Source organism: Nansenia antarctica (assembly GCF_963989245.1).
Source record: "Nansenia antarctica genome assembly, chromosome: 8".
Lineage (NCBI taxonomy): Eukaryota > Metazoa > Chordata > Actinopteri > Argentiniformes > Microstomatidae > Nansenia > Nansenia antarctica.
Genome location: NC_137678.1, coordinates 14,167,003 through 14,176,581, shown reverse-complemented (window position 1 = coordinate 14,176,581; position 9,579 = coordinate 14,167,003). Strand labels below are relative to the sequence as shown.

The window sequence follows — 9,579 nt, the reverse complement described above, 5'->3', positions numbered from 1 at the left end:
AAGCCTTAACTAGCGTCAACTCCACAAAATGGGGTCTGCTATCGTTTGTCTCCGCCATTTTGTGACAGGCTTCTCGCCGAGCGAAGGGGGGTACGTGTAATGGTTGAACGTAGTAGTAACCCCATCAAGTAGACATCCGTTTGGCAGTTACACAGAAGGGATCAGGAGCAATTTCCATTCACCTCCAGAGACTCAAAGACAGTCACCATTATTTGGGCTCGGTGGCAGTACAGCATTGATGGTTACTAGCCAGCTCCCCGTCTCAGCTTGCGCGCATTGCGCTGTACTTCAGCAATTCGTGAGCTTAGAATGATAAGGTTCTAAACTGCCGTTTAGGGTAATTCAGAGATATTGAGCGTCAACGTTTTTACATTCCATTATGTTCTGTGAGATGGAACCTTTGTATTTTTATTAATTACTAACTCAAAAATGTCAACATTTAAAAAAATAACACCACACAGGCATTAATAAACACCTAATGGATCAGATTATGTAAAAAAAAACAAAAAAACAATATTGACAAACATGGAGATAGAACCTTATCATTCTAACGTCACGAATTGTGCAATAAGCTACTCTGCCTTTGAGCGACGGTTGTCTTGACACACTTCATAGTACATATGAGGTAATTGCTGCGCTGAATTGGAAAGTTGTCCAGTCTCGTCCTGCAGGTGGACGGAGCCTGGGATGCGGTGTCCGCACGCAAAAAAAGAGCTCGTTGTAAAAAAATATATAATACATGATACGAGTGTATACGGCTACCCATTGACCTGGTCAATCAATACATGTGGGAAATATCGAACTTGTTTTCACGTTCAGGTGATGAATGTAACCAGAGAAAAGCAAAGTCACACAACCTAGCCCCATAACAGTTGATTAACTAATGTCCCCATGAATCCACAGCATCTGTTGAATGCCTAACATGTTATTATTATTATTATTATTATTATTATTATTTTAAATAGAGTAGGCTTATTTTGTAAGTACAACACGGGGATGTGTTTAGTGTGGCACTAGAACCCCTGACATGGAAAGCAATGTAATATCAAAACCGTTTGACTTATCTTAAGAGCTACCCTCCCCCCACGACCAGTGATCATTTTTGTTCACTTTTAAACAGGACTCGTAAGTTTCAGATGAGCCCTAAAAAAGAAAACACTGTCTATTGTTCCACTAAAGCGCTTTGGACCGTGCAGTACCGTTGTTTGTGGTAGAGGGCGCTGCTCGGCGCTACGAGCTCGCCGCGGCCTGACATCTTTTTGTCTGAGAACTGGATCCCGCTGCCGCTCTACAGTGTGTGCGATTGCCTGGAGCCGCGTCCGTAACACACTGTCAAACCACTCCAAACGAACCCAATCGCTACCAAAAAAACTATTCATTTAACATCTATTACAACGGCACTTTTAGTTCGCCGTTAAAAAATCGCTCGTTCTTCTTACTGTTTGTTTGAACTAACGGCTTGTTTGAATCGGCTTGGTTTGTGTGTGTGTGCATCAGTCTTTATTAGCGAGCCTGGCGCTCTTCTGGCTATCAGCTCATTTCTTTAACTTTTTTTAAACACCTCAGCTTCGCGAATGACTGAGCGCAGGCGGAGTATGGGATCCTTGGTGTCTTAGGAAGCGAGTGAGTGGGGTTTTAACCGTTTTTACATGCGAAAACAATGGCCAATTCGACGGGGAAAAATGTACCAGATCAGCGAAGGAAAGGACTGGCTTTCCTGGACGAGCTGCGGCAATTTCACCAAAGCAGAGGGTGAGAACGGGGCGGCTTTTAGCCGTTAAAATACGACTTTAAACCTGCCTTATCTACGACTTAGAACCACGTAAGGATGTTGTTGACACATTTAGGTGTGTATTTCACGTTTCTTTCCCTCAGGTCGCCGTTCAAGAAGATCCCTATCGTGGGTGGGAAAGAGCTGGATCTGAACGCTCTCTATATCCGAGTCGTCTCGTTAGGTGGATTCGCTAAGGTGAGTTGTGGGGACTGTGAAAGTACAAAAATCTCTTGTTTCCTGTCAGAAGTCTTCAGTGGACTGCCCGGGAACTCTAATCCGGCATCCCCAGAGAAAGTATCTCATGCCCAAAAACACGGTTGTTTAGGAAAGGTAGGATCGGGGTTGGCCTTGTGCTAGTTGTGTGCCGTCTAATGCAATGTGGTGGCTTGGTGTTGTGTGTGTGTGTGGTTTGAATCGAGAGTCCCTCCGTACGTTAGTCTGAGCGCAGCCCGGAGGAGCCACGTTTAAACATCGATTATCGGCCCCGGAGCCGGCCAGGGATCGCATATTATCGTCTAGATTTAACGTGAATGTTTTTGGGGGGAAGCTAGTTTATTCGGCCATAGCCATTTTAGCTTCATGGTTGAATACAAAATGTAGGCCTCACACCAAGGGCCCATTGACTGAATACTGTTAAATGTCCAAAAATGACCCCAAAGACAAGTCGGGATCGTTCAGTCCCGTCGCGTTGTTGAAGCGGGACGTTAGTGGTGTCGAGCTGCGGTCCCACATCGGCTCGCCCGCTCCTGGGCACGCGAAAGAAGTCCTGTTAGCTTCGACTGCTAACACACAAGCCAATCCGGGGCGAAACTGGTGTAGCTAGCTGGACTGTTGTTGCTCGCTGTTATGGAAAACAATAGTACAGGTAGATTCGGTACAATTGTTCACCTAGTTTAATCAAGGTTGTGAATGTCAAATTATCAGAGGGTTTGTTGCCGTTTTCTAACGTCTTATTTTCCTTCCCCAACTTTTTTTGTTTCCCCTCTTTGATATGCCATAATTTCTAATTCGCCTATTGATTTGCATTGCAGGTTTCGGACAAGAATCAGTGGTCTGAACTTGGCGAAGATTTTAACTTTCCAAGAAGTTGTTCCAACGCTGCGTTTGTTTTAAAACAGTACTACCTTCGGTAAGTGGCATGGTCTCAGCAGGGCAGCATGCACAGGCACATCTTTACTAGTTGTAAAAACGCTCTTAAGCAGGATATGATATGACCCATTCAGCAGCTCAGCTTTGGGAACAGTTTTGAATTTTTTTTTTTTTGATTTACTCTTATGTCAATCACAGAAGACACCCACATTATTCTGGACAGGCAAGGCAATGTGTTTCACTTGTAACAAAAGCATATTGTATTGACTAAAGATTTGTAAGATAACATTTGGTAAAAGACCTGGGATGGAATAGATCACATTATGTTTCAATGGATTGTGTTACCATGGGTTATTCTGTCATTTAAAAGGCTTTTAAAAAAATGTATTATTATAAATTATGATTTAGAATAGAGTAGGCCACACTAAGAATGGGAAATACTAAAGAAATGCTTTGAAATGAAAGGTTTTTTTGGCTTGTGATCGCATGGTGATTATTGAATGCTACTTGACCTAGTCTACCTAAACAATGTTGACATATTGTAAATCAAGCTTCACTAGCAGTGAGTTCTTGTACACTGTCAGTGTGGATATCTGCTGGAGTACTTTCCCTCCGAAACGCCTCCACCGTTGCCACCTGTTTTCTAAGGGATGGATTACTGCTCGCTAACCAGGGACTGCCTGTAGAGTTGTCTCTGTGGTGCTCCCCTGCTTGGTGGCTGCAGTGGCACATTTTGGCGGTCCTGTTGCATGAATCAGGCCTATCTGTATCTGTTAATCTCTGGAATGGTTCGTAATGAAGCAAGAGGTCAACTTGAGTGTGTGTAGGCTGCAGCAGTCTGTCCTAACCAGTCAGGTGTACACAAATAATGTTCTATATGTCTTTGGGTGTAGCGGATGACAAAACACAGGCACTGAAATTGTGTTTTTGTTTCCAGAACTATGTCGTTCATGCATCCCCTTCTCTAACCGGACCTGAATAATTTCTTACAGCTTCATTGGTTGTGTTGTATTGTGGAAGCGAGTATATTTACTGTCTCTTTAACCAATCGAAATTGTTCAGTGTAAAAGTACAACATGTCAAATAAAAAAATCCCCGACCGTTTACTGTAGTGCCTAGACAGCTCTGTGGCAGGCAACGAGGGGACAACTTTGACTGGTATATTAAGAGTGGAATTGCATTTACTTTTTCCATGTGCTCAAAGTGCTGTTCAGTGTAAAAGAGTGGAACTTATATCATCCTTGATAGCATCCTCGATGGCACACACCTGTGTGGGTAGAGTCTTTGTCGCTGCAGAATGGTCAACAGACTCGCAGTCAGGCAGCTCTTGTATCTCAGTACCAGAGTGGCAGCTGTTTCTATGGCAGGAAGAAGGTTGCTTTATTGTACATTTTGGAGGGAAACAGAAATTGGTCTTCGCATACTATCCACCTGCCTCGGCCAAGGAACCTGTCGAAGAAAATGGTACTACAGTCATAGAGCTTTGAGTTGCATTTCATGTACGAAAGGCGCTATATAAATAAAGCTTTACTTACTTACTTACTTACTATAGACTATAGTAGCCCAGACAAATCCATCCAGTGCTTGATGCTCCATTTGAAGGTATGATAACAGCAGTTTTTCTAGTGAAACCATGACGCCTCAACACCATTTGTTGTGTTGTGTCTCTGGACCCGCTGGTCTCCTCTTTATCTGAATTGGGGGACGTGGTATTGTGGGTGCCTATGTAGGGCCTATGTACTATGCACCTGTCTAGTTGATGCCAGTTCGGGTGAAGGAGACTGGAGATAATACGGAACCCTCTTAAAACTATTTAGATGCAAACCATTATAGGCTGTGATGATGTATGTAACTTTGCCAGAATAAGAGGCGACGCTGCCTTTACTGTAAGATTGTTGATAAGATTAGCCATTTTCTTCCAAGTGCAGTCATTAACCTATATGGAAGACGCAGCGGTTGTTTCCTCATTCACACCTCCTGGAAGTGAGATCAGCTTTGGTACCTAAGAGAATGAAAGAGTGTCTGTCCTATGTTCCTGTCCTACCCCTATGTCTCTGTCCTATATCTCTGTCCTATCCCTATGTCCCTGTCCTACCCCATTATCCCTGTCCTGTCTCTGTCCTACCCCTATGTCTCTGTCCTACCCCATTATCCCTGTCCTGTCTCTGTCCTACCCCTATGTCTCTGTCCTACCCCTATGTCTCTGTCCTACCCCTATGTCTCTGTCCTACCCCTATATGTCTGTCCTACCCCTATGTCCCTCTCCTGTAGTACCCCTGTCCAACCCCTATGTCCCTGTCCTATGTGTCAGTCCTACCCCCATGTGTCTGTCCTATGTGTCTGCCCTACCCCTATGTGTCTGTCCTACCCCTATGTGTCTGTCTTACCCCTATGTGTCTGTCCTATGTCCCTGTCCTACCCCTATGTCTCTGTCCTACCCCTATGTCCCTGTCCTACCCCTATCTCCCTGTCCTACCCCTATGTCTCTGATGCCAAATGAAGGGGGAAATGATGTCGGCCTACAACACTGATATCAGTTAGCCAATGAGATTAAAGTCTGTGATTGAGATTAAGTGTTCTCCTGTGTAAGCCATGTGACGGAAGTTATTTGGATGAGAAACGATTCTACTCTCTAACGTTGCGGCTCGTACTGGTAAAACGTCTTAAGACTCGACTTCCTCATCCTCTGTTGTGTTCAGGAGTTATCTGCTTTTATGAATGGAAAGTTCCCCTGTTGCCGACAGCGATGGGATGAGCTGTAGAGAGGATGCTGCGTATTATAGACACTAAAAGTCACATAGTATTTGCACTGGAGAAGGCTTTGTTTTCCTAATAACGATTAATGGGGTTGTGTTTCTAGTTGCCTTTCTCTTGTCGTTCCGCCTACGATTATTTCCTGACATGGCTAGACCTGACAGGTGGAGTACAGTAGAGATCTGATCTGTGTAGGCCTTTTATTGTCAGTGGTAATGAAGGAAAGGAGACATGGAAAAGGTGGTTGTTGAACTTAAGCCACATGCCCGGCGCTGATGCATAGTTAGTATTTATGGTTCAGGTCAAGGCTGACTGGAATGTAGAAATCATTAAATAATAATAATAATTTAAAAAACGGTATACAGTTGCTCAACAAATGTTTTTCCCTGATATTGTTCACCAGGCAGTTTAAGGTTGCACTACTGTTCTCTGTTCAAGACCAGGATTTTTATTTTTTATGAATAGCTCTCTTTACTCCAAATCCTAATACAACTAGGATTTATCACCTAGGCATGTATGTTTTACCATTGTCAGTAGGGATGCACTGAAGTTTCGGCCACCGAATGTATTCGGACGAATAATAATAATAAAAAAAAAAAAAGTATTCCGCCGAATGTGTGAAAAGACCGAATGTTTACCGCCGAATAGTAGCAGGGTTTTTCCTGCATAGAGAATTATGAGGACGTAAAGACAAAACAGAGAACCAGCCGACAACCGCAACATGTTGCACCCGTCGCTTTGTCAACTGTCAATAGTCTTTTAGGTCGAAACGTTATTTCATATAAAATATCCTGGAAGTCAAATTAGTTGGCTTGCTGTTCCATTATCCAGAATGACAAGTTGAGCCTATACTAGCGTTAGTCAGTGCTACTTTTAATGTATTATTTGCTAAATGATCAGTTTTGAAGTCTATCAGGGTTTTCAATCACTGAAAAGTTCTATTGATCAGACAGTCAACAATAGGTTTTGAACTGACATGGTACTACTGTCATTTACAAGGCCTAACAAACTTTCTCTGTCATAACACCTAATTTTGTGCAGGAAGAACCCTGAGTAGACGTTTTTTGATGACGCGATCAAACGGTGCAATGCTGTTCTTATTCATTTATTTTCCGTTATTGTGCTTTGTTGGTATAGCCTAATGTCTGCTGGAATGAATGTTCAATAAAAGTGATCAATAAAAGTTTCAAAAAAAAAAATCTTTGAAAAGCATGAATAAAAAGGAAAATGTTTTTAATTTATGCAATGGTACAAAAATAAATGAAAAACTGCCGGTACGTATTCGGTATTCGGCCAAATGTTTCCTTAAATTCGGCTTCGGCCAAACATCTTTTATTCGGTGCATCCCTAATTGTCAGGGATGTGATTCCTTCCACACATTTTAGACACGGCCCACTTTGGCTGTTGGGGATCCTTCAGAGCAGTGGTCTCAGCAGCTATCAGACTTTCCTCTATAAAGTAACAAGTGCTTTTTAATACACTGTCAAAGTCTACTTTTTTGTAAAAAGGTATTCCCTATTTTGACACTCATTTTGCTTACTCTAAAAAGCAATTTTTTGTTATTTTAGAATGTCCCAAGTTACTAGCATAGCGACTGTCTTCTGAGGCCCTGCATAGACAAATTACCATATCATTGTTTTGAAGTAATGTTTTTCTATTTTCATTTGAAGATAAAAGATTGTTGGGAATGGCGTTTTGACTGTTCATGTACTTGCATGATTCTTTTTCAAGTACTCGTCAATACTAGTAAATAAAGGAAAACGAAAAGATAAACTGCATCTTCAACACTTGAGCTTAGCGGGAAACACGGTGCGTCGAGCCGACAGACAAAGTGGAGATGAGGAAAAAAATCATTTGGTTCCAGCAATTAGCCAAACCATCAGCCAAATGAGTATCTATCGAACATGTATACAGATAACTAATTTGCTTTATCTGTAGTAGGGATGGACGGTTTCCAATTATTGAAACCGAAAAACCGTCAGAGAGTAAAACCGCGGTTTTCCGGTTAACCGAAAAATACAGTAAAAAAAAAAAAAAAAAAAAAAAGGTAAAAAAAAAAAAAGGAGCGCCAATTTCAAATAATTGAGCCCTACTGCTACAATACACTCATGTCGAACACCATTAAAACACCGTAAGCACAGTCACAACACATTTAGGCTACTTAGTTTCACAAATATAAGTGGAAAGGCAGACTTTTGTAAGCTACACCATACATGAAAACACATGAACACTTAACACACCAGCTCCGCTGATCCAGGGTGCACGCCTGCACGGAAGATCATCTCTTGGAACAGCGTCTTCATTGAATGAACTGCTTTCTCAATATCTTGGTTCTTAGACAAAGTTTCAGCTGCTGCTCAATGTATTTAAATATTTGAATACTGCTCAATAATCACTGAAATATTAGACTTAGAATTATGCAGTGAACATACTTAAAGCTTTTCATAAAAACCACATGCCGCGAGACTGACTCGTCCTGAACTGTCGTAAGTCAATCAACAAAGAATGCCCCATCAAAATAAAAGTGCCCATGGTAGAGCTGTCAAAATAGAGCTTTCAAAATAAATGTACTAATACAGATAGAGATAAATACAGAACTACCTTTGCGTCACTAAGTGACCGCGTATCTTCTGAGACATGCGTTCTGTCATCACTTTCAGTAGCGCCTTCACACACAGTGGCGCTGTGCACAAACACTCTTGATCCGTATAGCTCTTGTTTTATTATATTGTGGTTTAGTAAATACTGCACTTGGAGTTACATTCAATGCATGATTTGTGCTATAGAACATAAATATAGTTTGATTGATTGATTGATATCAAATCAAATCACATTTTATTTCTATAGCGCATTTCTCACAAAAGTGACCCAATGCGCTTTACAGAGAGCAGCGAAAATGATCTTATTAAATGTAAGCGAGTAATTGTAAAAAACCTTTCCTATCTACCAATAACTGAAGGCAACTATCTTTCCCATAGAGTGATTCGTTACCCTTAAATATAATCCCAATTAGATATTAATCCTCAGTTATTCTTCACAACTGACCAAACCTCTCACTCATTGCGCGGCAGATTCAGACTGTATCATTGTTATTTTCACACACGACAAACATGTGACATGTTCCAGTTTTATTCTTATTCTATTTTATTCTTCTAAAAAAAAAAAAAAAAAAAACGGTTTCAGACGGTTTTGATAAAAAACCGTTTCTATTTTTATAAACCCCGGTTTTCGGTTTAACCGAAAAACCGTCCATCCCTAATCTGTAGCCTAATAGAAGCTACTAACGCTGCTAAACCAAATAAGAACAGGCACTGGTTATTAGTGAGTGAGAAACACAGCCAACTTTAGAGTAGCAGCTGACTCTGTGGGGAGGCAGGAGCAGCGCAGACGTGTGATGTGTGTGTGTGTGTGTGTGTGTGTGTGTCTGCCTGACAGCAGACTGGGAGGAGAAGCTATAGGCCTGTTCAATACAGCGCTCTCTAAAACCCCTTTCACACATACGAGCCTTTGTGGTATATTCCATGGAATTTACCTGGTATGGTGTATGTGTGAACGCGACTGACCAGGGGAAATTCATCAGGCATTTTCCCTGGTCAGGACCTTGTATAATTCCATGGAATTTACAGGGAATCCTTAGGTGTGAACAGAAGCCTGAAATTCCCTGTCATGTATGAACGGCGAGAATTGCTGGTGGACCCGGGTTTGGATTCCGTATAATTTACAGGGTACTATGTGTGAAAGGGGCTTAAGAATTGGAAAGAGGGAACATGTCGTCTTTTATCTCTATTCTATATAGAAATCAAACAATTACCGGTACATTGAGGTTAAAGTAGAGATTTTTAGCTTTAATTCAGTGCCTTCTTTTTTCAGTTTGGTTTCAACATTTAAAAACCCATTTTGTACATAGCCCCCTATTTCAGGGCACCAAAAGTATTGGAAAATTGTGTCTGGTTAGTGTTCCG

General features: G+C 41.6%; 1 protein-coding gene across 1 annotated transcript in view; it reads left to right on the top strand.

Moving 5' to 3' along the window:
* Positions 1 to 1,660: 1,660 nt before the first annotated feature.
* arid2 (AT-rich interactive domain 2) overlaps positions 1,661 to 9,579 on the top strand; it is a gene marked incomplete at its 5' end in the record, with an annotated part of 58,260 nt that continues 50,341 nt past the window's right edge. The window contains 3 exon segments of the mRNA XM_080537849.1: positions 1,661 to 1,752; positions 1,876 to 1,969; positions 2,806 to 2,903. Coding sequence (XP_080393975.1) covers positions 1,661 to 1,752; positions 1,876 to 1,969; positions 2,806 to 2,903 — 284 coding nt within the window.